A 27,170-nucleotide genomic window follows, 5' to 3' on the forward strand; every position below is an offset into this window, starting at 1 on the left:
AATGGGACACACACCTTCCAAAAAGTTCAACAAGTCTCGTCAGTCCACAGAGTATTTTCCCAAAAGTCTTGGGGATCATCAAGATGTTTTCTGGCAAAACTGAGACAAGCCTTTATGTTCTTTTTGCTCAGCAGTGGTTTTCGTCTTGGAACTCTGCCATGCAAGCCATTTTTGCCCAGTCTCTTTCTTATGGTGGAGTCATGAACACTGACCTTAACTGAGGCAAGTGAAGCCTGCAGTTCTTTGGATGTTGTTGTGGGGTTTTTTGTGACCTCTTGGATGAGTCGTCGCTGCGCTCTTGGGGTAATTTTGGTCGGCCGGACACTCCTGGGAAGGTTCATCACTGTTCTATGTTTTCGCCATTTGTGGATAATGGCTCTCACTGTGGTTTGCTGGAGTCCCAAAGCTTTAGGAATGGGTTTATAACCTTTTCCAGACTGATAAATCTCAATTACTCTGTTTCTCATTTGTTCCTGAATTTCTTTGGATCGCAACATGATGTCTAGCTTTTGAGGATCTTTTGGTCTACTTCACTTTGTCAGGCAGGTCCTATTTAAGTGATTTCTTGATTGAGAACAGGTGTGGCAGTAATCAGGCCTGGGTGTGGCTAGAGAAATTGAACTCAGCTTTCCAAAGATGTGATAAACCACAGTTGATTTATGTTTTAACAGGGGGGGCAATCACTTTTTCACACAGGGCCATGGAGGTTTGGATTTTTTTTCCCCTTAATAATAAAAACCTTCATTTAAAAACTGCATTTTGTGTTTACTTGTGTTATCTTTGTCTAATATTTCAATTTGTTTGATGAACTGAAACATTTCAGTGTGACAAACATGCAAAAAAATAAGAAATCAGGAAGGGGGCAAACACTTTTTCACACCACTGTATACTGTATACTGTGTATATATATATTTTGTTTTAAGACTTGTAAAGAATTCTCTTGAATTGTCCCATTGGGATGCAGTATTTTGAATTTAATTGAATTACACTGGTAGAACTGTTTTTCACTCCCACTGTTGACAGTATCCACAGTTCCTCATTCATATTTTCAATTTATATATAGAACACGTTGTGACATATAAAAATAAAATGTCAATATAATGTACATAATATTTATTTTTTTATTAATTAGTCTCTATTTGTTAAAAGAAAACGTGTGCCTTGACTGGGAATCTGACACTGACTTCTGGGTTGATAGGCAAGCACCAAATGCACTATACCAAAGCCTCACTTAGAAGCAGTGCTGGAACAGACAGGTTAAAATGTTTCCCACGTAATCACGAGCGAATGAGTCAAATAAATTGATGCAGGTGTTTGCAGAGAAAGTGGAATACAGTAATACTTTGAAGTATATCAATATATTATATTTAGATCCTTAAATTAATAGTGTTATTAATTTCTTTACATATGCGATTCCATATTATATTCCCTATTAAGCGGATTCTAAAACGTTTTTACTGTGTTGACGAACACAAGTATTCATAGAAAAGGTTAAAACATTCTTATAAAGTATATAAACTTAATATAGTCAGAACGAGCACATCAAAACTTTTCCAAAATAACTGTCAACAGGAACTGACTGACTGAGTGAAAGACTTTGATACATAAAATGTTTATAAAAAAAGTGGGATACTCTTGTGTATTTTTTATTAAAACTACCAGCCATATACAGTTTGTATAATATATATATATATTCCTAAATTAATATCGTTTATGACATTCAGAGACGTTATGCTCCTGTTATTCTTATGCTCAGCTACCAAAATTACCCTTTAGTTGTAAAATTCCATATTAAGCGGGTGTAAATGCACAGTAGAGACATGAAATGAAGCAATAATTTCACTAACAGCTAACTAACACTGGCACACAAGTGCCACCTGTCATCTTTGGCCAGCGAAACATACCATGGCAACCTGTAGCCCGAAACCCGCGTTACGGGGTTTTTCCGCTCATTTTGAAAGGTTACTGTAAATGCATCAGATGGTGACAGGATTTAGCTGGGGCTAATTTTTGACATCAGTTCCCAGGCAGGTAAAAAAGTAGGTAAAAAACTCTGAGTTAGTTCTCTTAAGTCGGTTTTGCATGGCACATGAATGTTATGTCTAGCAGCATGTGGCAGATGTGTTTGGTGTTGCCTGTGTTCGAAATCCAGAGAAGTCTTGGATGTAATCTAAAGTGGATAAAAATCTAGCATAGTTTTTAAAATAAAAAAATACAAAAGTCTAGAGGACAACAGATTTGATTACAGCTAATTGATCCAATTTTATATGGTAAATAAAGCATTGTTTCCAGTAATTGAGTAGGCATGGTTTTAAGAGAGACCTATTGGATTGTGTCCCTTCATATACTCCCTCCGTTTTAGCTATTTCTGCTTTTAATAGATGATGTGAAACATTTCTTATAGGTTTTTCTTGTTTTTCATGGGAGAAGGGAGCCCTAATAGCAAATTGTTTTATCCTTTTCTTTTTGAAACAGGTTGATATGCTTTTATCCTACAGGTTGTCTCTCAAAAGCCAGAGGGTGTTTTAGTGCAGAGCCTTCCAGGAGAATTCAAGGTAATTTCTCATAGTAAGCTAGATTGTCAGTATATGTAGCCTAACATAAAAATGAAAAATTGTCCTTCTGCATTAGATGTGTATACAATTAAGATTAGAATAAGAAAATACAGATAATGAATGAGCAGGTTTATCAGTAATTTAAAATAAATAATCATAACCCCCAAATTGTAAAGTTATGTCACAAATATACATGAGTGGTTGGTATAATTAGAGTTCTTTGTTCTCTGGCACAGCTTTGGTGAAAAGAGTAATAAATCAGTCCAGTATTAAAACAGATATTTATTAACTAACAAAACACAATGCAAAATTCAATGTACAAGTTAATCTGTTTATAAATGGGGCATCTCAAAGAACTACATCCTGACCAACCAAAAGCCCCAGACTTCTACCAAATACTCAAATCCTATGTAACACCTAAAAGGCAAAAAAGAGAGCTAAATGTGCCATCTAAACCTAACAGAATATGACTTACAGTTAAATCTCCTTCTCTCTTTCCCTTTCAGCATGGAATAAATCTACATGTTCCTTTGCAGTCTACTACTGTACTTGAACTTCATAAACGGGAGGGGCCTTTTATAGGCAACCTAGGCTGTATGGCTTATAAGACTGAAATCATTTTAATCATTCACTGAAATCTATTCCAAGTACTATTTTTTACTACTTGATGTTATAAAAGGACATAAGTATTTACACTGATGCTTTTTGTACAAACAATGATAATGCAACTAAAATTATAAGACAGCTCCTTATATTTTTGATATTAAGATCACTTTATTGGCTATATACAATTTCTTGTATTAGGAATTTGTCTTTTCGCATACCCCAACTTGCTCTCCTCACAGTCAGGGAGAGAAGCTTGGGGTCAGAGCACAGTGTCAGCCGTTTATATGGCACCCCTTGGGCAGCTGGGGTTAAGCACCTTGCTCAAGGGCCCAACCGAGATTCCTCTGCTGGATATGAACCGGCAACCTTCCAGCCACAGGTGCAGATCCTTAGCCACAGAGCCACCACACTGCCCATTCCCTGAATGGTAATTTCGGAGAATATTTACAAAATTATTATTTATAAACATTTACAAACTTTAAAACTTCATTTTGCCTTGAACTGAACTCCAGCGGGTGTGAGGAGAAGAAAGTTCTTAGTAATGGCAGGCTACAGAATATTAAGCCGCATGTCTCTGGTACCCACAGGATTTGTTAGGGCACCACAGCTCCTGCCAGTGACATTAATTCTTCAGCTCTAGCTCTTCATTTTTTTAAACGGAAAGGTGGAAAAGTGCAGATGCATTGAACTATTGCTGTGCATTTGATCCATTGGCATTAATGGATGCTAGTTCTCATATTAAACTGTGCTTTAACATTTGTGATTGATTTGGTGAACCTAAAGGGCATTAAAATAATCCCTGTGTTACTATTTTTATTTCTTTCATTTACAGAAAATGTTTGGAGAAGACCTGCCTGTTTCCCAGTGTGGGTTCTTGAGTGTCACAGACTTGGTGAGCTCCCTGAGTGACACCCTCCACCTGACCATGGCAGGAGGGGAGAATAACAACCAGCTAATAGTGATGGACATTGAGCAGATGGAGGCTCTTCAGCGTAAGCAGCCACTCGCCAATATCTCACACACAAACACGTACTCTCTCACATATTTATAAATAGAGTCACACACACACATACTTACAATCTTGCACACTCTCTCCTATACATACACACTTGCTTACAATCTCATACTATCTGCAGCAGGTATGCCTCATCCTAGCCCACTTGTTTTTAAGGTCTGCTGAAGGTTTAGATAAGTCCAGTGAAGTCTTACAGTAGTGAAATTAACTTTCTGTAGGACATTTGCTGTTGTTGATTGAGAGAGAGAAGTCCAGATAAGTAACATGTAGTATAAGGTAGATAAAATAATATTGTTTTGCAATGTTCAGTATTTTTCTGTCTTACAGTTTTACTCAAGACAACAGTAATAAGAAATTTTATTTATTTTTTTTAAATTGTATAATTTTTTAGAATGTTGTAACATCCAGCACAGTAATACTTACATTATGGTGAAAAAGAATGCACACCCTTTAAGATTTTATGGTTTAACATATTCTACCTTTACTTAGGTAAATAGTAGGTGAAAGTAAGTAAAAAACATAGGTGCTAATATTAGATACAACTAACCTCATTGTGACTACACACAAAAGTACTTTGTCATTATTTAGAAACTCGGCCAGCATTCAATATCTTATGAAAAAGTAAGTGCACATCATAGTTCTTCATCTGTAGAATTGTAGAATCGGGTGGACCAAAACTAATGATTATTTGATCATCAGAAAGTGATTCCACCTGCAGATTAAATCAGAAACTTGATCAGTTTTGTATTAATTATTGAGGGTTGTGGAAATACTTCATGTCCATATCAAAATAAATTTGCATAGTCCTAGAAAAAGAATTGTTGCTGCTTATCAGACTTTGAAAGGTTACAAAACGCAATCTACAAATAGATAAAATTCAAAACAATTGCCAGTCTACCTAGAAAAGGGCACCCTACCAAATTCTCTACAACAGTTATTCTCAAACTTTTTGGACCGAGTAGTACCCCTGATCAAACCAAAGCATCCAAGTACCACCTACAAGTCATCTTCTCATAGGAGCCACAGAAAATCTCAATGACCAACATGAGCACGCGCGCACACAAACATATAATAAATATAATAATAATAATAATAAATGTTATTTGATATAGAGCCTTTAAAGGTGGCTTCTCAAAGGGCTTTTACAGAATGACAACAACAACAACAACAATTAAAAATAAACAATAAAAAAGCACCATTTCAGTGAGAGGGGTGAGCCTGTTAAGTCGAGCAAAGCAGATGTGAATTCACTGGTCGAGCCTTGATACAATTCACAACAGAGTTAACAGATTTTAAATCCTCAGGCATTTTCTTGACCGCCAAGGCCTTGCGGTGGATGCTGCAGTGCGTCCACTTAAAATCTGGAGCAACCTCTCAAATTCATGCAAATACACAAGAATGTGTCGGCTTGTCATCACTCTAGCACCGTCTGTACAAACTCTGACGCATTTTATCCAGTCAATGTCACTCTCTTCAATAAGTTCATTTAGAAGCCGAAATATGTCCTCACCTGTAGTTCTTGTTGGTAGTGGCTTACAAAACAGAAAGACCTCATGGGACATACCCTCAAACTGGTATCTAAAGTAAACGAGCAAATTGGACAAATCAAAGGCATCTACAGACTCATCTAATTGCAGTGAAAAGCATCTGCTCATCTTAACGTGCTCTATCAGCGTACTTTTGACATCATCTGCCATATCAATAATTCAGGTGGGTTGCTGCGTCAGCATGTAGGCTGCAAAGGAACAAGTAATGGGTTTATTCCATGCTGAAAAAAAGAAGAAAGAAAACACAACGTTTCGGCTGTGGAGCCTTCTTCAGGTGTGAGAAAGACAAGGCAGTTAGCAAAGGTAATGTAGTGGGAGGACAAAGGCTGGGAGAGAGGAGGAGCGAGAGGCGGGAGCAGGGGACAGAAAGAGAGGCCAATCAAGAAGTGTGAAGTCAGAATAGGTGTAGTAAGGTGTGAAATGAAACTTCCAATGAATGGAGAAAATTAAAAGAAAAGTAGTCTGTCATTAAGAGAAGGGGGAAGGTGTGATCCTAGCTGCAGGATAATTTTGGTTTCTGTAGTCTTTCTGATGTATGAGTTTGGAAAACCATCTTTGAGAACACAGACGGAGAGATTAGAGTGGTCATGGCCGTCAGAGGTAAAATGAGAAACAATTGCTTGGGCTTGGAGAGATCTTTAATTTTCACAGCCCTAACATGTTCTCTGAAGCGGTCTCCGAGTCTCCTTCCTGTTTCTCCAATGTAGATGGCTGGGCATTTACTGAAAGAGATACAGTAAAAAAGGTTGCTGGAAGTACAAGATGCCATCTGGGTGGTCCGGAATTGTCCTGAGGGGCCTTGAATGAGTGTGGTGTTAGATGTGTACTTGCAGGTGATACAGCGAGCTCTGTTGCAAGGGAAAGTGCCTGGTGTGGATGGTTGCTAAGGGCGGTCAAGGGAGCTGTGAACAAGAAGGTTGCGCAGATTATGTGGTCGGCGATATGAGATGATAGGGTGGTCAGAAAAGAGGTCCCCAATGGAGGGATCATCCTGTAGGATGGAAAAGTTGTCGTTAATAGTTCTGGGGATAGTAACTGTGTTGGAGTGGTAGGGAAGAACCAAAGGAATGCAGTTGTTACGGCGGGAGTTCCTGATTGAGTTGATGGTCCGAGCGGTGTTTTTGGCTCGGGCAAGGGCCCTGTCAATAACACTGTTGGGGTATCCTCTGTTGATGAAAAAGGAGTACGTTTTGAGGGCTTGGTTCTGGAAGTCGATGTAGTTGCTGCACAATCGTCGTAGCCGAAGGAACTGTGAAAAGGGGGAGGGAGTTTTTAGTGTGTTTGGGGTGAAATGAGCTATACAGGACATAGTAGTTCAGGTGGGTAGCTGCGTCAGCATGCGTAGGCTGCAAAGGAACAAGTAATAGGTTTATTCCATGCTGAAAAAAAGAAGAAAGAGAACACAACGTTTCGGCCGTGAGGCCTTCTTCAGGTGTGAGAGAGACAGGGCAGTGGGCAAAGGTAAAGTAGCGGGAGAACAAAGGTTGGGAGGGAGGAGGAGTGAGAGGCGGGAGCCAAATTTCCCCCCTTGGCCTTTACCGTGGCCTCCAAATTGTCCCCATGGATGATAGTCTTGCACTTGCCCTGCGAGGGTGTACCCTGGCTTGCACTTGTTGCTTGCCGGGTAGGCTCTGGCTTCCTGCGACACCATATGGTATAAAGTGGTTTGGTAAATGACATTAAGTTAGCAGAATGTTATTCTTATTTGGTTTTTTTTTGGTGTTGCCATGTCTAGTAAAATTTCCACCTTCTTCCATCATTCTCAATTGAAACTCACAAGTACTGAATATAGCACTATATATAATTGTTCATATACAGATGTCACCTTTTGCTTCTACAGAGAAGAAAACGAGTACTGGATCCCAAGTTTGTGCATCGTTCCAGTCCTTGAATCCCTCCAACAGGAACATCTCTTTCTCTGACATTTCCCAGTGGGAGAAGAATGTCCTGGGGTTGGAACTGGATCAGACTGTAGGTTCAGAATCAGGCCTTCGATTCATGACAAAGGCGCTATACCAGGTAACTTGTTTACAGACAGTGGACCTAATCAGACCACTGTTGTACAGCAGTTCAATCGGTTTTTATTTGTATGAGCCAGTGAAGCAAAATGTATTAACTAGTAGTATTTACTTTTCTTTCTTCACTGGGAAAATTTGTACAAGAACTTAATAATTAACAGTACAGTAGTTATAATTCAGTACAGGTAATAATTATGTATTCATTATTGCTAATCATTTTGTAAAATACGTACAGATTATTTTAATTAATTTGCCTTTCTATTTAAATAAGGTTATTAAATGAATTTACTATTGGGTTCAAGTATTTGCAGGTACTTTTGTGGGCTAGTATTTATGAAAAGCAGACTGAAAAAAATGTTTAACAGAAGTGATATCACCCCTGTTGAAACCTGACATAATATAATTCTCCTTCAATGGGAGACCCAGTCTTGTGGCACTGCTGTCTAGGAAATGGTACTGTATACACTCTCCCAAGAAATCATAATCAAATACTGGAAGAGACAAAGCAGACCAGCACCCATCTCAAGTGTATAGCAAGTGCACACATTTGCTCAGATCATTTAGATTTAGATAGTGAGGTACCGTCATTCCGCAGAAGCACTGGTTATTTTGTCTTGACATTTCTTGTGCTGTAGCCACAAACATTGAAAACAATTATTGTAAAGTGTTTCTTAATTGCATAAGGATAAACATATCCAATGTCTTATGTGAACTTGTGCATTGTAAAACCTGAAGTGAATAGTACTATGGGACTCTTACTGGGAGTCTTGATCAAGCTGTCCAGCCTTGTTGCTGGGAATGACTGTTGGACAATTAGTGTTATGAACACATCTTTCACCTTGTATTTATAAAAAAGCCTAAAGCAATCAGCCACAGTTGTGGCCTTTCTTATAATTTGGAGCTTGAGGAGTTTCAGAGATTTTTCAGTAGAGGCCTGCTTTCCTGCATGAACACAAGACTGTTCTTTAGTCTACACAGTTGTAAGGGTTTTGTGCATTTACTGGGATTAATTGTAGCAGTAAATCACAAAATGATTCTTTGATGGCTATTAAAAAACCAACCTTGCGGAATAACAACGCACACACACAGACACTAATACACGAGAATACATTTATTAATATATAAAATGTGCATAGAAACATAACAGACTTATAGTGAGGGTTAGGAGAATACAAAAGGTATATACAGTATTCAATAACGAAGAGTTACAAACCAAGAGAGACATACATTCAGTATACCATTCATTTATATAGTTTCGTTAATTAACTTTGATTACAACTTCTACGCTAGATGCTCCAAAGCAAGTACCCCACTCATAGGAATTAAATTGATATCAACTGGGGTTGAGGTAACAATTGAATTCTCGAGCTGTAATGCAGAATGTTGAATACTTATCCAATCTATGTGGATTCAGATCTCCCGTGGACACAAAGAAACAGAGACAGGCTGTTGCTGCATCCAATCGGCATCCTCTGGCCCGGTGCCAGGCAGTCCTGGTGCGGCTGGAGGTGTGGGAGATGGAGGAAGAGATTCCTGCCGCGGCGCGCTGGCAGTGACTCTCTGAAGAGCGGCTAGTTAGTCCTGGCTGGACTAGCAGAGTTTGTGCACATGAAAAGTGACTGCTGGTCCAAGCAAGTAACACTCTTTAGACGGGAAGAAGACCGGTTCATTCCCGATGTAGCGCTAGTCCTGAATGCTGATATTCAGCTGTCCACAGTTCCAACCATAGTTCACTTGTTGATCAGGTGAGCGTCCGCGGTGGTTTCAAGAGCTTGCTGCTGGGCTAACCTCGGGTGGATCCTTTGGTTACACCTCCGGTCTCGACTCTTGGAACAGAGTAAAGTCCTGGCACTCGGACACACTGGCCGTCACATGATTGTCCGAGCTGAGTCTCAGAATGTCCTGGAGGGGCACCTTCTGGGCCCTGTGCTGCCTCTTTTATCTGGAGGAACTACGGTTGTTCATTGGTTGAAAGTTCCGCGGGCATTTGAGACCCAGGTGTGGTTACCCTGCCCTACCGGTTCCTGATTGGCTGATCAAGGTGGAGGATGAGTAACAATGCTCTCTAACCTTGGGTTGTAAACCTTGGGATGAGACTCCCTTGGAATTTCCCAGACAGTAAGGCACCAGAGATGATTTTCTTAGGGTGGCGGGAGAATCTTAGCCTTGGGAGTTCTTCCTTATCAGGAAACTCTATCAAATAGAAAAACACCTTAAATCTGAACCACATGGAATGGCCTCTCTGTGTCCAGCACCACTAAGATGAGGGAGAGAGAGACTGGCAATTGAGCAGCAAACTTAATTCCTGTATTATTAATAAGCCTTGCTGCTACACAGTAATAATGTAATTAGCAGCCATTAAACAGTTATCCCACAAATTTATTATCATCATTTAGGGAATCGATTAAGCCGTTAGAAGGCCGTTAAGCTCTCCTGTTCCTCCTATTACCCTCACAGACACGTCTAGAGCAAATAATGCAGGACTGCTGCAATATCATGAATGGAAATTCAAACAATGGCTAAGAAAGGGTTCCCTCCAACTAGTATGAGATCTGTGTCATGTAAAGACACAGTTAAGAAACACATAAAAGAAACACAGGTATTGTGGGGAGTGTGTATAATGTGATCTAATTAGTAGTTTTGTAATAACCCATAATTCTCTCACTCAGCACGCTTTTTCTGTTGTCTTCTGCAGAAGCTGGACATGCTCCATCCCATGTTGCCTCAGGTAGAAGAGCCAAAGATCCCTCCAGATGCAATGCAGAGTGGTTGTCTGCAACCTGCTGCACGACGGCAGGAGGAAACCTTTGTGCCTGTGCTGGTAGAGAAAGTGGTGTCTCCCAGCCAGTTCTACATCCGTTTCTCAGACACACACGAGGCCAGGGCCCTAGAGAACATGATGTTTCAGATGAGGTGAGTAACTCTGTGGGCAGACCTTGGGGCTCCAGAGCAACATAATAATAATTATTCCTCACACTTATAAAGCACTTTTCTGGACGCTCCACTCAAAGTGCTTTACAGGTAATGGGGACTCCCCTCCACCACCACCAATTGAGATAACTCAATAATTCTAGTCTTAAATGAAAGAACTGTTAATCAGTGCCAGCTACAAAGTAACTAGGGATGACTTAAAAACTACCTACCTGTCCTTCTTGTTGATGGGCTGCTTTTTCTGCAAACATTGCTGTAAAATTAGTGACACAACCTATTGAAACAAGATCTATAGTGTAATACAAAGTATAGATTGTGTTTTTCATTTTTGTATGTCCATATATAATACACTTTATTGCAGTTTTCTGCAGCTTATGTAAGAACATCTTCTACACAAACATACATATTACTCATTCTGTATATTAAAGACAAAAAGCTTGAGAATTCACCATGTTATTAAAGGTGCTTTTGAATTAGAATATCAAAGAGTGCATTACTGTTGAACAATTGCAGGTTTCAATGTGTAGCAAGCAAGACGGTGTAGCAAGTCTGAGAAGGATGAGTTTGGGGATAAAGGTGGTTACATGTGGAGTCCTGGTGTCTGTAATGAGGAGAAGGAGAAGCACGTGAGCCGGAAGAGCATGGTGATGTGCTGTGTCTGTGAAGTGCTGGTGAACTGTAAAGCTGGTTCTCCTGTGTTTTCAGATGCTGCTACTCATGTCCTGAAGTGGCCAAACGCTACCAGATGCCAGAATCCTTCGTGCGTGTGGGCCAAGTGGGCTGTGTGGCTCCCAATGGCTTGTGGTTCTATAGGGTTGTCATCCATCGTATTGTGAGCGACCTCAAAGTAGAGGTATACTGCGTGGACTTTGGAGGTCTGAACTACGTAGAGAAGAGTAATCTGAAATTTCTCAAGTAAGTATAATGGAAATTCCCAAACTCCCATTTCTGGTGTTTTAGACATTAATATACTTATTGTGGTACCATATACTACCGTATGTTATTAGACACCTGAAATGTCCTCTTGTGTTGTTAAAACTGAGAGGCCTTATATTAATGGCACATTTCTGTTGCTGTCAGCTGCTTTAATAATAGACAAACCAGAATTGCTCATGGGGACAACAGCAACAACTACATTAAATATCTGGTAAAGGGGGGTTTTGCCCACTAAAGGGACATCAATGGTGAATGTGTCAGAAACACATATTTTTAAAGTGAAATCTTTAGGCTAATACAGTAATAGGAAGAGTATAATAATAACAACATTATTGGAAAATGTATCCATGTAAACTTAGTTATTTTATTATAATACAGATCGAGGATTCCTTCAAAAAGGAGGACTACAGAGTAAAAACATAGGTCCTTCATTTAGCTAGGTCCTTCATTCATCTTTTTCCATCAATACTTTAATAAACTAAAAATGGTATTGTGGCTGGCTTAGTTAATGGTACTGGCTTAGTTCTTTGCTAATATACTAGTCTTACTCGGCATGTTTCACATAAATTTGGTAAAAGTTATTTGATTTCCTCAAGTATCAATAAATAAATTCCGTTACCACGAATGTACAAGAAATGAAAAAGGGTGTATCACAGGCATGTTGACTCACAATTGACAGTACTAAACTCTCCCTTTATGTTATTTTAAAGCACAAGACAGCTACAGTTTTAGATGCAGTGGTTTGAAAGCCACAAATAAGAAGGTTAATTAATTAATTGCCTTATGAGGTTATAAGCTAATGTGTGCTTTGCTTGCACTATTAATTGTTGTTGCCAGTTATATGGGGACTGATGTCCCCAAATGTTTGAGTGGACACATTTTCACTAAGATAGGTGTCGGTTGATTAGTGATGTTTATCAGCTGGCAGTGATTAAATTAAATAATATTTTTTAAAAACACATGCAGGCTCTTTGTGGCCTTTTTGTGTCATATGTTTTTCATTACATAAGTATAATAATCCAATAGAGAGATAAATGAGGAAAGCATGGTTAACTTTCAGAATTTGTTTTTAAAACTTCCAAAAATATGTTTTATTGACTGTTTTGACAGCATGTTGCTTTAACAAGAATTACAATTACAAATATTGTTTTTAGTCTTTTCTGATAACCATAGTGAATGTCAGTGAAGGAAGGATTGAAATATGGATGAATATGTTTTAATTTGCTTGCCTCCTATTTTCTTGCAGGTTGTGCTATTCCACACTTCCAGCTCAGGCTGTCCCTTCAACTTTGACTTGGATCAAACCTTCTCAGGTTCGGTGGATTTCATTCCCTACTGCCTTTCCCTACCAGTTCTCCCTGTACACGTGGCTAAACTGAGCCCTCGGAAAATTTAAATTAGGAAAAGTCAATCAGTTGTGACGTGATGATGGGTAAGGGGGAGAACCCCTTTGTCGATTGAATGGCAGATGGGGCTTTTCATTCTGGGGGTCATCTCGGTTGGGTCTAGGCATATATAAAGGGCTTATGATAGATCATTAGGAAAATGCATTCCTTATTCCTTCTACAATCTGGCCTTGGATGATCTTGCACAGTGCAAATTAAGATATGAACACAAATTCAAAGCTGCCTAAATGGTTTTGTTCCAAATAAAAAAGTTCCAAATAAAAGTGCTTGTACTTTGTATCTGAAACAAGTTTATTGTTGTGGAATAAATATTTTTGTTAAGTTATACATATTAATTTGTGTCTCATTTCAGGTTATGAAAACACTTTCATTTCTGTAAGTGATAATTAAGACATTTACTTCAATATGCGTAGAACCAGTACCTAACATCTGCATCTCTTTAGTCATTTAGACACAGCAGCAGGTATAATTTTTAATAGTATCACTTTAGTATCATTTAGTGGTCATAGTAGGCAGCACTGTTTTGTCTTAATAATAGAAATTATCAGAACTTGTTCCTCATGTAAGTTCTAAGAGTGCAGTGATAAGGTCATACAGTATAGAAAATCTGAATTTCTTTTATCTCTTTTTATATAGTGTAAGGGCTTCAACACTGCACATCCTGGAGGGACCTAATCCTAAATCAACAAATTTCCTAAATCTCTGCTTTGTAGCAGCTGTTACTTAAGGATAGCAGGACACACACACAATAATTTGTTGCTTGCATTTGTATAGAGCTTTAGGAAAACAATTCATATATAGAAGGTGTCCCACTTCACTTGAAGTACAGTACTGCCTAAGGCAGGGGTTCCCAAACATTTGCCTTGACCCTTGACCTGTCATATTTTCCACATGCCTCCCCTGTGTCAAAAATAAGTTCTATGGCAGTGCGATATTTTACAAAAGATTATACATTTGAAAAGGAAATGATAGGTCAAAATAATTTTATTATTACAAAATTACACTGATTAGTTAACATCACTAATCAGTGACAAAATGGATTTTACAAGTACTGAGCAATAAATTATTTTTTAATCTGTTGCTTAAAAACAGGAGGGGGACAAATGGGGTTCTCCCTTGGGGATCAACTACTAAAGGTCCTTGCCTGTGTTAGTGCCTGTGGCACTAGATGACTGGGATTAGAGGTCTGCTTCCTGACCGGAGCCCGACGGGGCCCGACAAAGTATCGGGTTTTGGGCCGGGTTCAAGGCGGTTTTTCACATACAACTTCAGGCTCGGGCCGGGTTCAGGTTTGTTTTCTAATAAGTGAAAATGTATTATTATTATTATTATTTGATTTTTTAATTAATTTTTATTAGAAGAAGTCCGTAACTCATTTTTCACGCTCGCTCGTTCTCTCTCTCGTACGTGTGTAGCACATAGCAGCCGAGCAAAGCATTGTAAAACCGCATCTGTGAGAATCCGTCTCCGTGTGTGTATGTGTGTCTACTCGCTCTGAGAGGAAAAGAGAGTGACCGATTTCAGGTTCGGGTTTCAAATTTGACAGTACCATTCGGGCTCCGTTGGGTTGGGTCTCGAGGTCTTGGGTATGGGCCAGGTTCGGGCTTCAATTTCATGCCCGTGCAGACCTCTAACTGGGATTCCCTAGGTAGCAGTCCTCAACCAAGCAGAAGTAAGGTTGGGATTATTTGACTAGCGCACTCTCGGCTTTCAGCCAACCTCTGCTGCCTCTAGAGCAGTTAAAAGCTTGCAGTATTGTCGGTGAGGGATGTGCTTTTTTTTCTCCAATTGGTTCTGGACTTAGTACAGGGCTGTGTTGCATATGATATTTCCCAATATGAATAGCTCAAGTAGGATACAGGTTTTGTAGCTATGAACTGAGATGTAAGAAACATCCAATTGTTAATTACAAAATCAAATTTGAAACAAAAATCAATGCATAAATGTATAATTTATTTGCACATAATTTGCTTTGTTATTATTGTACATAATTAAATGTATTATGTCAATTAACAGGGCTCCTGGAGTGAAGGTGCTGTCAGTTATTTCAAGAAGCTGTGCTGCGAAAGACCCATGATTGCTGTGATATACTGTTACATGAAGGATGTTTTGCATTTGTTCCTGTGTGACACACATACCAGTGAAGACCTTTACATTCACAATGCCATGAAGATGGAGGGCTACGCTATCCCCTGTAGCGTTGTTGAGATCAGAGAGGTGCCCTGTGTTCAGTTTGAAACTGGCTTCATGTTCAAGTTGTGACCGACTTTAAGATTATGATATCCTTTGAGACAGCATTGTGCTCCATCAATATGCTGCATGAAATGTAAATGTATTTGGGCTCATTTGTTATACAGATTTCAAAAGCATAGTCCATGTAGGAAATTGGCAATATATTTATTAATGCAGATATTAACACATATTTAATTTGCAGCCTTTCAGGCAGTTCAACCCAGTGGTTCTGTACTTGAGGGCCAGAGAGCAGTTAGACAGTCCCATCACAGACAGTCCAGAAGATGACATTCTGACTATTTTCCATAGCAGGCTTTCCCAAAAACAGCAGGTATGACAATACCTTTTTTTCAGAAGGTTACTTCTAATTCTATTCATCCATGCAGTTTGTAATTGAAAATAAGTGCAGTTTAGGGAGTCGCCAAACCATAACTTGACAAGGCACAAAAGAGGGGTGCTCAGCTGCCTTCGTCTTTTCAACCTGGGGTCGGTCCTTGGCAGGAACAATTTAAAAATCTGAGTCTCTCCTAACCTGCTTCTCCTTTGGAGGTGGGAGAATATCCATACGCACAAGGGGAGGAGAACATGTAAAAGCACAAACAGGTGCCCGAAGCTGAAATTTAAGACCAAGACCATTATCCAGCAATGGCAAAAGATGATAGATTTGAGTTCTTCAGTTGTGACAGAAACAGAATGGGTATGGTGATCAGGTGAAAATTTGGAAAACATTGCCATTTAGTGTGCATATTTATAAAAACATTGGGCCAGAAATGTAAAGATTAGATCTCTGGCACTTGTACATGTCATATTGTGTAAGGAGTCATCTGATGTGTAGTATTTTAGAAAACTATGTGTTCAGATTCTGAGTCAGCAGAAATGATGTCTACAAAAATGTTTTTGCTATAAGCCCTCACATTTCTGTATTGTTTAAAGTGGATATAGTGTACTGAGTAGTACAAAAGTTTTGTTGAAATTTGTTGAGCATTTTTTATCTGGTTCATTGTGGTAAAGCTCGCAAGAATAGTGTCACATTTAAATCAGATTTCTTGTTGACTGTCACAGTTGTTTTAATGGTTTGGCACCATTCTGGCAAAGAACTGGCCCCTGCTTGTGATTATCTGTGTTAAATGAGATATGCTCAAAACTTCAGACTGCCATTATTACTGTTCTGGAACGACAATGCGACATATTACACATCATCTCTATCTTACGGAACACTGTTTTAGTTCATTTAAAATATGCTTTGCTGTCAAAGGCTTGATTCACATCATTTTCTTTCTCTCCTTGCAGATAACCTTGGAGGACAGTGGTGCTAGTGGGTCATCCCAAACACTGAAAACCAAGGGCTCTGCACTGCAGAACGAGGTGGACTTCAGTGATCTTCCAGAACTAGAGTTTGACAACAATCTTGAAAGCAGGATCGAGGTATAGGTTTTCATTATGTATGATTATGATAGTATGATTACTAATGTAGTCTATGATAACATTGGAATAACGGTTATAGCCACTGGCACTATATTTTGTTTCTATGGGACTTCACATAATTGTCTTATTCCATAATTTGGAAAGTTAGCTGACACTTCTGGTGGAGTAGAACAATCTGTGTTCCTGATCTTTCTTTCCATTAAGCAACACTGTTTTTGTAAACACAGTACCACTAAATGGCTGTGAATACAGTTGCTGTATAACAGTGGTAGCTGAAATAGTAATCATGTCCATGACTGCTCAAAGCGCAGAAAGTGAAAGTGCAGGTTTTAATTGCAGAACTGAAGAAACTCACACCAGAAATGGCAAAAGGCCATTGGGTTTAATATCTATTTTGTTAGTTAGAACTTCAGTTGAGACAGAAACAGAATAGATGTAGTGATCAGGTAAAAATTTTGGAAAACATTGTGGATTCAAAAGTACTCTAGTAATCCTAGAGCAAAGCAAAGTAATCCTTTAATAATGGAGCATGATGGTTTCAAATGAATATGAGCATTTTGTTCCACAATTCCTGCTCTAGGCTAAACCTTGTACAAGCACCACTAAATTCCTATTAAAATACATGTAAATGTGTTTGCAACTGACCAGTCGAGTTTAGGTACATTTCTGATGGGTTTGAATAGTTTGGCATCATAAATTGCTAAGTATATATTACAACAGGACCATCACAGTGGAGCAGTTTTTAGCATTGCTGCCTCACAGCGATGGGGTCCCAAGTTCAATCCCTGGGATGCTCTGTGGAATTTGTATATGTCATACAATATATGTGTTTGCATGGGTTTACTCTGAGTGCTCCAATTTCCTCTCACAGTCCAGACATGCTGGTAGGTTATTTGGCTACTTATTTGGTTATTTGGATAATGTATGTGTGTTTGTGTCTTACTCTAAAAGTAAGATAAAGGTTGGAGGTCTCTGTTGATATCGATATTGTGCATTCATAGTGCTCATAATCATAATGAAACATTTAATTGTGTTAAAATTTGTTAATCAATATTATTTTTATAAATTAGCCATTCAAAACATTTTAACCATAACTAGCATGATAGTTAGTAGCCCTGTTCAGACATCTACAGTATGCCATGAAACTATGCAGCTTGGAAAACCAGAATCTGTACAGATGCTATCAGAGCTATGGGGAGAATGGACACAGAAAAAAAGCAGATCTGTTTATATTTAAAAACATTGCTTTTTTACCAGAAAAATTGTGTTGTTTTTACCAATAAGTTTTTACTGTTTTAAAGTACTTTAATTAGACATCATTTAGTTAGAGTTTGAAGGTACATAATCCAACACATTTGAAATAAGAATCAGAATGTTCCTGCATTGTAATTTTGAATTTTGCATAGAGATGAGTTATATTTTGAGTTAAAGTTTCTGGGTAGTGAAGTTTCTGGGTAGTAGAATCCTGTGATGTAAGGTTCTCCTTCATAAAACTCTGCTGCTTATCGATTTTTTCAGCCACCTTAATGCGGTCAAGTGTTCATTCCTGCAAAAGCAGTGTTTTGTGTAAAATGGGTGACCTTTGCCTAAGGTTTTAACTGTTTGGTGTTCTCTGTGACATTGATGAAGCTCTCATTCCAGTAATGGACAGCAGCCACAGTGAACATGCAGCTGGTGTGATTAATTAACTCTCGGGACTGCACTGCTACAGACCTGTTGACGTCAGAGCTGAAGGACACTGAATCAATTTAGCAGTGCTGGGAGTTTATCGGATTTCATGACACTGCACTCTGATTTCCTCTCCATTTTAATTAAAACACTGACTTAAATATTTTACAAGGTTTAAAACAGAAAATAACTGGTTTATTATTCAAATATAAAAGATTGAAAAATACATTTTGAAAAATATTTTCCGATTGATTTTAATTTTGTCATCTTTGGCTCTCAAGTACTACAGCTACTGTCTTATATTTTCTTGTGGTTAAACTCTAGAATGTTTTTTGTATTTGAGAAGAAAAGTACAGTATGCACGATAATAATAAGAAAACTAGAACTGGAAAGTCAAATTGTAATATTAAGTTAAAAAGTCAGTAATGAATATACTTTTCTATGCATGCTTAGAAAATAGATAAATCATTTAACTAAAAATTATGTTTCTGTAGTTTTTCTTTTTTGCTCAGATTTTATCAGGATTTGTGACCTCCACTCAGGTTGTAATTTTGCCTTGTAATCCATAGCATTTCAGAATGATACGGACAAGAGAGTAGAAACATAATTATAGTGCCACTAAGTATAAAAGAGAATAGTTCTCTATTCTAGTTGAACTCACAACATTTAATACTTATTTTTTGGTTAATTCTTTGATTGTCTTACATATTTCTCTCATTTACTGCACAACAAAGGCTTCCGGTACCTTCCAGGAGACGTTGGAATGCATTAATGAAATGTGCTCATCAGCTGAATGTCAGCAGCAAGCAGGTAGCAGACGGACATCCTTCTCTGCCAAAAAAACTCCAGACATCAATAATATACCACAAAAAGAGGATGGTAGAGGTATGTTGCCTGTCTAAACCTAGAAAGTTTACAACTGTTTGGTCCAGTCTTCCTTGTGTAGTTGATGGTAGCTTGTAGAACCAAGAGTCATATCCATATTTTTAAAAAGACCTTCCCATATGGATAAAGATGTCTTACCTGGTCTCAGACCTTAAAGCACTTGATCGTAATTTCCATTTGTGTCCTTGTTTCACTAGTTTTCCTGGTTTAATGCTGTAGAGATGCAAGTCACAGTGTAGGTCAGTTAAGTTATGAATTAAGTTGTATTTTTTTACAAAAAGGCCTTACCAGAGCACAAAACAGGGACATAAAATTGTATTTTCTTTTGCTCAGCTCTAAATGCATTAATTCTCAAAAGCTAAGCTAACTAGAGCCCCATTAAATCTTTTGTGATACCGTAAATGTCAAGAGGCAGACAAAGCAATACTGTGTGTTTAACCACAGAATAAAAAATACCAGTCACAAATATGTATTGTAATGTCCAGCTCTCCTAGAAAATCACAGAGTCAGCTGAGTGGCTAAGCTGTTACAGCCAGAGTTAAATGAGACCTGAATGCCAAGGAGAAATGGGTCCATTTGCCTGAATCCCACAGTGCTAAAACTACAAAATACCCCCCATCCCAACTAGTTATAGCTGCAGTCTCTCTAGGCACTGTGCTATCGAGCTCTACCAGTTTATTGGTGACCATTGTTTCCCTGGAAGAGCCTGACTTATCCTACCCAGTACTTACCCTACTTACACTATTATTTTTGCATTCTGCACTCAAGCCTTCCTGTTTCCATACCTGTACATGTTTAGAGGAATTCAGTAATGCCTGCATCATCCCTGTTCTCACAGATAACTGCCATGTGCCTAAGGAGTTGAGAAGGGATATTTCCACACTGATTCCTCTCCAGATGCCCCAGCGTTGGACTTCCTGCCTCATGTTCCCAATTTTCAGAGGTGACAGCCTGCGAGTGGACAAGCAGCAGGTGCCTCACACTTCAACATCCACAGTGCTGGGGCCAGCTGCTCGCCTTGCCTGCAGTAGCCACCACCTGGACTGGTCATCCTGCAGGAAGGTGTAGCTTCTCAGTACCACACTTGAAATTCTAACAAAGTTCCTTGTAAATCTGGTAAAACCAATTTTGGTGCAACTCCATGGGACTATGTTTTGAGTACTGTCCCCATGTTTCTGGTTTGTAGTTTAATTTTAAGTAAGCAAATGTGGAATGTCATTGTTTTTGTTTTACAGGTGTTATTCCCCCAATATATCTTGTTGTGCTTAATTTATGAAAAATAATTATTTCGTTTCCTATAATTTTCTTCTTTTAATTTTTCCCATATTCTGTTAAGGGGGAAATATACAATTAACCACCCAGAGCACCTAGGCTTCAATGTAACACCTAAGAAATTTAAAAACATATATCAGTGTCTTGTTTTTCCATGGTGATATGTTTTGTTCTTCTATACAGCTGTTGGGTTGGGTGGAGGGTTTGCCAAAGTTTGAATATAACATCCATAATGAATCCATAAAAGTTTGGAACCCTTTCATTGTGTGATTTTTCACAAACAATTAAATGAGCCACATTCTTGGTACCATCAGTCCATCTATCCATCCATCATCTTACTTCTTTATCCAGTACTGGTCACACTCTGAATGGGATGCCAGTCCATCTCAGTGCACACACAGATGCAAACAAGCACACACACCATTGGTCAATTTTCCCAGAACCCAGTTAACCTAACAGCATGTCTTTAGACTGTGGAAGGAAACTTAAGTACTCAGAGACAACACACCATATAAGGAAATTGAACATGAGGCCCCAGGATTGTTAACCACTGTGTTGTCCCTCTTGGATACTAATATCAAATAATTACAGTATTAAGAGTTGCTTCCTGTTAAGTACAATAGAGGCTGCTGCCATATGTAGCCATGACTGCTGTAAACCTGCTGTAATTGTTTTTTAATAGTCTGTGCATTTCACAGTACAAATGGAATTGTGTGTATGGGGTTGTGATTATTGAATCAACTACTTACAGATGCAGCCATTCAAAATGGGTGAGGTATTTCGCGGCATACCCCGGTGGGCGTGTCGCAGTATCACACGGTATGACGCAGTTAACGTGGTGTCACGTGGTTAACTATCCGGCGTCGCCTTGTAAAACCGCCAGGGGGAGCTTAACCTCTCATGCACAGCATTTGAGCCTTTAATTTTGAACTGTGTATTACAGCATGTTAATCATCAGTCATTAAAATTTTTGTATATTTTATGAAAGCAAGATTGCTCAGTTGGACAAAAGTACACAACCTACCTTTATCAGAAATATTTATGCATCAAAGCCTTTACTGAAGATATTACTAATAGTATTAATAATGGATGACTTTGGACAAGCTGTATACTCAAAGTATAATTTCTTTAGCACATTTGTACAAGCACTTGGAATCTGTCCAAGCCATACTTTGTCAGGCATTTTGTTTTACTTCAAAGGGCATAAAAACTTCCTTGCTTTTAACAGGGCGTTTCATAATTTCTAACTACGAAAATGATTTAAAATGCGACACCTATCATTCAACTAGAGCTTAAAATATCACAAGGATCCTCAAGAGCACAGCAAAGAGTGTATTAAAAGACACTTGTATTTATCAACGCTTTCTTTTCCGTATACCAGATTTTATGGAACCACTTCAGAGGGGTGTCAGCCAGTCAGATTCCAGGAATCGGCACTTTAAAGGAAAAATACACACCGGTATTCCATTTCTCCCTAACGATTTTAAGCATCGAAGTATTTAACTAGCATGTGAAATAGCGTGTGAAAAAGTGGTAGTTTTAAGCTTTTCTGCTAATATAATATGGAATCGCGTATCTAAAGAATTTAATAACGGTATTCGTGTGCTGCGACAGGGCTGTGTAGGGCTGTTTCGCCTGCCTGTTCAAGCGAGCTGTCTTGTAGCCGACTGGTCTAGGTGCGTGACTACCAGCTGGCAGGTTGTGTGTTCGAATCCAGCTGGTGCTGGACTTTTCTTTTAACAAACATTTCTTCAAAAAAATAGAATAGCGATATTATGGACAATCAATTGACTTTTATATTTCAAAATATCGCAACATGATCGATATTTGCGATATTTTGAACATATCTTCCCTTCTGACAGCGGTTCCTGCTTCTATTGTGTGTGTGTGTGCAACAGAGTAAATTTTTATAGAGAAATGGAGGCTGGACAGTATGCGTTACAATATAAACATTTATATTGATTTAAATCGTGTTCTGATTTAAATCGCAAACGCGTGTTTAATTATATGTGTTTTTTAATCATAATCAGGCTAATGCAACATAAATTGATACAGTATCTTTGTCTTCTTAGTATCTTAATAAACTTTCAGCATAGCTTTCTACCCGTCAAGATTTATATTTCTTGGGATTTTGGGATCAAACGTGGAAGGATTAGATTATAATCGTTTTTATTTGTCAAATACGTGATTGTATTTCTGAATGTTATGTGACACCTACAGTAGTTCACTGCTTTAAATACATCGAATTAAGAAAGTTATGTGTAGCACTTTAGATCTTTTTTCTGAACCAGGGAAAATCTGATCATGTTTCTCTATAACAATAATAAAAAACTTTATTTTACATATCGCCTTTAAAAGTGGCATCTCAAAGCAATACAGTAGATCGAAAAACAGTTAAAAGGGACCAAATTAAATACCAGACAATCGCAAACGCGTTTTCAATAAAATTATTTTATTCATTCAGCAGTTTGTGAGAGGGACATCCAGCAGGGAGAGACACACACACCGGTTTTCATTGACAAAATTGTTTTTTTTCAATTCCTCTTGTCTAACAGGAATGTTTTGTTTGTGGACAGACTGTTAGACAAGAGGAAAAGACCGCCTCCTCCTAAGAAGCATTAATCGCGTATCTAAGGAAAATTGCAGTATACCTTTGTTCATGCACATCATTATACAGTACAGTATCTCAATTTGTATTTCGATAAAAAAAATCGTTTGCCCAGCCACTACTGTTGTTATTGTTTTTATCCTGTAAAGCGTTTCCTTTTTCTGCGTTTTCTATTTCCTTTTTTCTGATCACTCGCTTTCTGGATACACATCTCACCTGTCCTGTTCTTTGTTTTCCTGGTTTGCTGATTATGCCTGCTGCGGTCCACTCCTACCCTCACACCTAAAGAATACTATTTTAAATTTCTTGGTGCAGTTCATTAACCCTTGTATGTGCTGTCCGCGCCCAAAATGCAATTAAAAAAAAGTCAAAAACCACGCTCAAAATGCAATTTAGAGCTTAATAAGATACACTCCACAGGCAAAATTAAAGACAAAATTAAAGACGATTAAAATCTGTAATCTTTCCACTTGTACTGTGAGTCATCGGACAGTTTCTGCTTTGTGTAAGGATGGTGAGAAAGCTGTGCTCAATGTATTTAAGGGTCTTAAAAGTAAAAGGAGATGCTTCATATTGCTTGACTAATTTTAAAAACCAAGTTATAAATGCAGACGCTCCCTCGGTGCCGCGCCGGGTGTAAATATCAAAGTATACATTCCCAACAAGAATTGTACCCATCTGTCATGCAAATAAAACACCTTGAATTGAATTGAATTGAGGGAGAGAGGGGGGTAGTGGGACAGAGATACTGTAGACAGACTCAAGGCAAATAAGATACTTATGGGTATCTTATAAGATACTTATAAGATACTTTTTAATCGCGTATCTTAGGAAATCTCAGTATAACTTTGTTCATGAACAGTGGCATGTTACATTATCATTCGTTTTTTTAACAAGGCTCGTCAGCTAATGTGAATCGAAACCTGTCTTGCTAGCTTTTAAAGTTGTGCATGTGTAAACTGTACTAGAGGGCATGCAAGTTACTCTGCCCCTTTCAGCTGCAGGGAGTCCCTCTGCTGCAACACACACCAGACAGAACGGGAGACTATTGCCTTTCATATCTGACACCAGTGAAGTAAAAGGGGTGTCTAAAGGGGTGATTTCAGACCACACTTTAGTTACTTTATTTTGTTTACTTTTAACATTTCTGTAATTTACAGTAGATGTCACAATAGAAGCCCGAAGCCTATTATACTCAGTCTAGCCTTGGATCCTCTGAGTCCCATGACTCAGTCTTGTCTGCTTTCCTAGAATAAAACCAGTTAAGTCTTGTGTACTATGCAATTTATATTTTCCGATTCCATGCATTCCCTTAATGTTTAGAGTTTACTATATTCTCCAGACTCAAACACATAAGTACTAATAGCTCTGTCCCTTTAGGAGACTCTTTGCAGTACTGTGTCCCACTACCCCCATGAATTCTTTAGGTTGGGTCTAATATTTTCCAGTAATATACAGAATGGGATACAAAATGCTGTCAGGCAGGTAACAGAAAAGAGAAAAATATAAATATTTCCATTTTACAGATGTTCACACATTTATAACATTTTGGCTCAATAAAAAGCTAACCCAATAATTAAATGTGATAAAGTATAGTTTGGATGTTTATACATTCATGTTAATCGTATTCTTGATTTATTTCAATAAGTGTTCATGTTTCATTTGCTAACTTAGAGCATATTGTGCAATGAAGAATAAAATAGCTGCATGACAAGTGACTTCCTTCTCTCAGTGGAAATTAAAAGGTAGCCTGATAAATTATAATAAGACAGTAAGAAAGGTTCCAATCAGGAGGAGACAATTCTTTCCATTTTTTTTGTTTGATTGCTGGTAGCAAACTGATCTGAGGATCTACTCCAGCTCTTTCTCTTTTTATCATACAGTAAATTTTATTTTCTTGCTTTCTGAAACACAATATAACAACAAATAACCTCACAAACTCAAAGAAAAAATCCTTGCTCCCCCCCCTTCCCTTGGCAGTACTTCCTCCCATGCTTTTAACTAAGGGCATCTAAAATACTGTCAAACAGCTACAATGGTATCTCTGTACAAGGCTTTGACTGTGTCAATCACAGCACCTACCATTCCCTTACCAGCAACAACATGGATTCTAACACTCAGACATTAAAAAAAGTCAGGCCAAGAGAGAAAATACCGAGCTTTACAACATGCGGTACCAGTAACATTTTACCCACAGTAGACTCACCAACCAGATGTGTTTCAGTTTCTGTGATAAGCCTAGATTAATCATATCCTCTCCTCTAGTAGGAGCACCAAGTGTAAACATGTAACGCCCCTATTAAAAATAATGGCAAAACAGAAGTTCACTCTTTCTAGAACATACCTTCCTATGGACACTCCTAAAATGTATAAAATAGTGTCCACAGCATCTCATAATAGAGGCAAATGGGGAACTACAAACTCATTTCATACAATGCCATCCATGAGGGGTTAAATACACCCTGAGAGAAATTAATTTCTGGATAATTCAACGGCTGTGATTTCTGGAATATGTATTATCCCAAATATTTTCAAAAGAAATTGAATCATTTCAATGAATCTGTGCCATTCAAGTACCTGCTCCAGACAGTAACCACTGCTAAGGGTTTATATGAAGCTTGCATTAAAAGACTTTAAAAAAATGTCATGTTCCCATAAAAAAGTCATGCCTTGGAGTATAGACCCCCAAAGGAATGCCATAGACTCAAACTGCAAAATAAACACATACAGAAAGAAAGTATTTGTATTGTAATTGCAAATCCTGGTATGAGTGATTGGTATGACTTTCCTCATTACAAATCTCTTATTAGAATTTAAATTTCTCTGTAACTCCAGGTCAGAACAGAGAAAATGTAACTGCCTTAAGGAGTTTACGATTATGAATAATAGAAGGATAAGCATGATACGTATGTCTTCTGTCATTTTCTAAGTCATGTTACTGAGCACCAAATCTTATTGAGAATATGAATCCATTTAAGGTTTATACCATTAAAGTAAAGGTTTATTCCATGCTGAAAATGTTTGTACCAGACTTTTTTGAGGCCTGTTTAATTGTGTCTGAAGTCTGATGTTGTAAATTTTATTGTTAAAAAGATCCATGAAAATGTCCCTTCTAAAGTTAGCTGGTACTGTTGGTATTGTAAGTGGCAAGTAGAGCTCATATTTTAGATTTTGTGTAGTTGCTAGCATTGAACTGTGTGTTGGATGCACATGAATTGAAGGAATGGGCAAACATAGCTGATGCGGATCCACAGAGCCAGCATATTAAGATGTTTATAATTAGAGGCAATTTGTTTAAATAACTAGGTATGGATACTGATGTGCAAGAGAGGTGGAAAGGCTGTTTCCTTAAGCCAGCACTATAAAATGTTTTATTCTCAGTGAGATGCTGCCATTTCATAGTGGGTTTCTAACACTGTGTATAGTTCCATCCACACAGTGCCTTTACTTCCATCCATTTCTAATCTCTTTATCCAGTACAGAGGATTTGGAGCCTATCCCAGTAAGCGACGGACACAAGGCAGAATACACCCTGGACATAGCGCCAGTCCATCACAGGACAGACAGACACAAACACACACACACCAGGGCCAGTTTAAATCTAACCTCAGAACCTTTCTTTTCAGAAGACTTAGTGTCTGTATCTGCTTCATTTTCTAATTTTGGTAGCACCTCTAACTGCTTGTCTTTCTTATATGCATTTACTTTGTAATCTGTGGTCCTTTTATCTGTTTTTACATCTACTGTATTGCTTTGAGATGCCACCTTTAATGGTGATATATCAAATAAAGTTTTTTATTATTGTTATAGGGAAACATGATCAGATTTAAAAAGATCTAAAGTATACTAGTTTGTCACTCTTCTCATTCCCTTTGCTAAATGACTAATCTGATCAATCTAACTGCCAGTTTTCTGTGCTTTCTCTATCCTGCTAGATTTGCAATTATTCTGAAAATTTTCATCTTGAAATAACTCATTTCTAAATACCTTTTTCACTGTTAACATCTTGCAGCAACTCTGCGACAAAATATACACTCTGACAGTTCATCCTGCTACCAACATTAAA

General features: G+C 38.2%; 1 protein-coding gene across 1 annotated transcript in view; it reads left to right on the forward strand.

Moving 5' to 3' along the window:
• Nucleotides 1–20,292, forward strand: part of tdrd5 (tudor domain containing 5) — a 40,810-nt gene extending 20,518 nt beyond the window's left edge. Inside the window, exons 6-16 of the mRNA XM_088927582.1 lie at nt 2,499–2,555; nt 3,994–4,153; nt 7,564–7,742; nt 10,437–10,654; nt 11,378–11,587; nt 12,855–12,921; nt 15,031–15,231; nt 15,449–15,577; nt 16,537–16,671; nt 19,092–19,224; nt 20,063–20,292. Coding sequence (XP_088783708.1) covers nt 2,499–2,555; nt 3,994–4,153; nt 7,564–7,742; nt 10,437–10,654; nt 11,378–11,587; nt 12,855–12,921; nt 15,031–15,231; nt 15,449–15,577; nt 16,537–16,671; nt 19,092–19,224; nt 20,063–20,292 — 1,719 coding nt within the window. The remainder of the gene's footprint in view (nt 1–2,498; nt 2,556–3,993; nt 4,154–7,563; nt 7,743–10,436; nt 10,655–11,377; nt 11,588–12,854; nt 12,922–15,030; nt 15,232–15,448; nt 15,578–16,536; nt 16,672–19,091; nt 19,225–20,062) is intronic.
• The last annotated feature ends 6,878 nt before the right edge of the window (nt 20,293–27,170 follow it).

Source organism: Atractosteus spatula, chromosome 11 (genome assembly GCF_055471065.1).
Source record: "Atractosteus spatula isolate fAtrSpa1 chromosome 11, fAtrSpa1.hap1, whole genome shotgun sequence".
Classification (NCBI taxonomy): Eukaryota; Metazoa; Chordata; class Actinopteri; order Semionotiformes; family Lepisosteidae; genus Atractosteus; species Atractosteus spatula.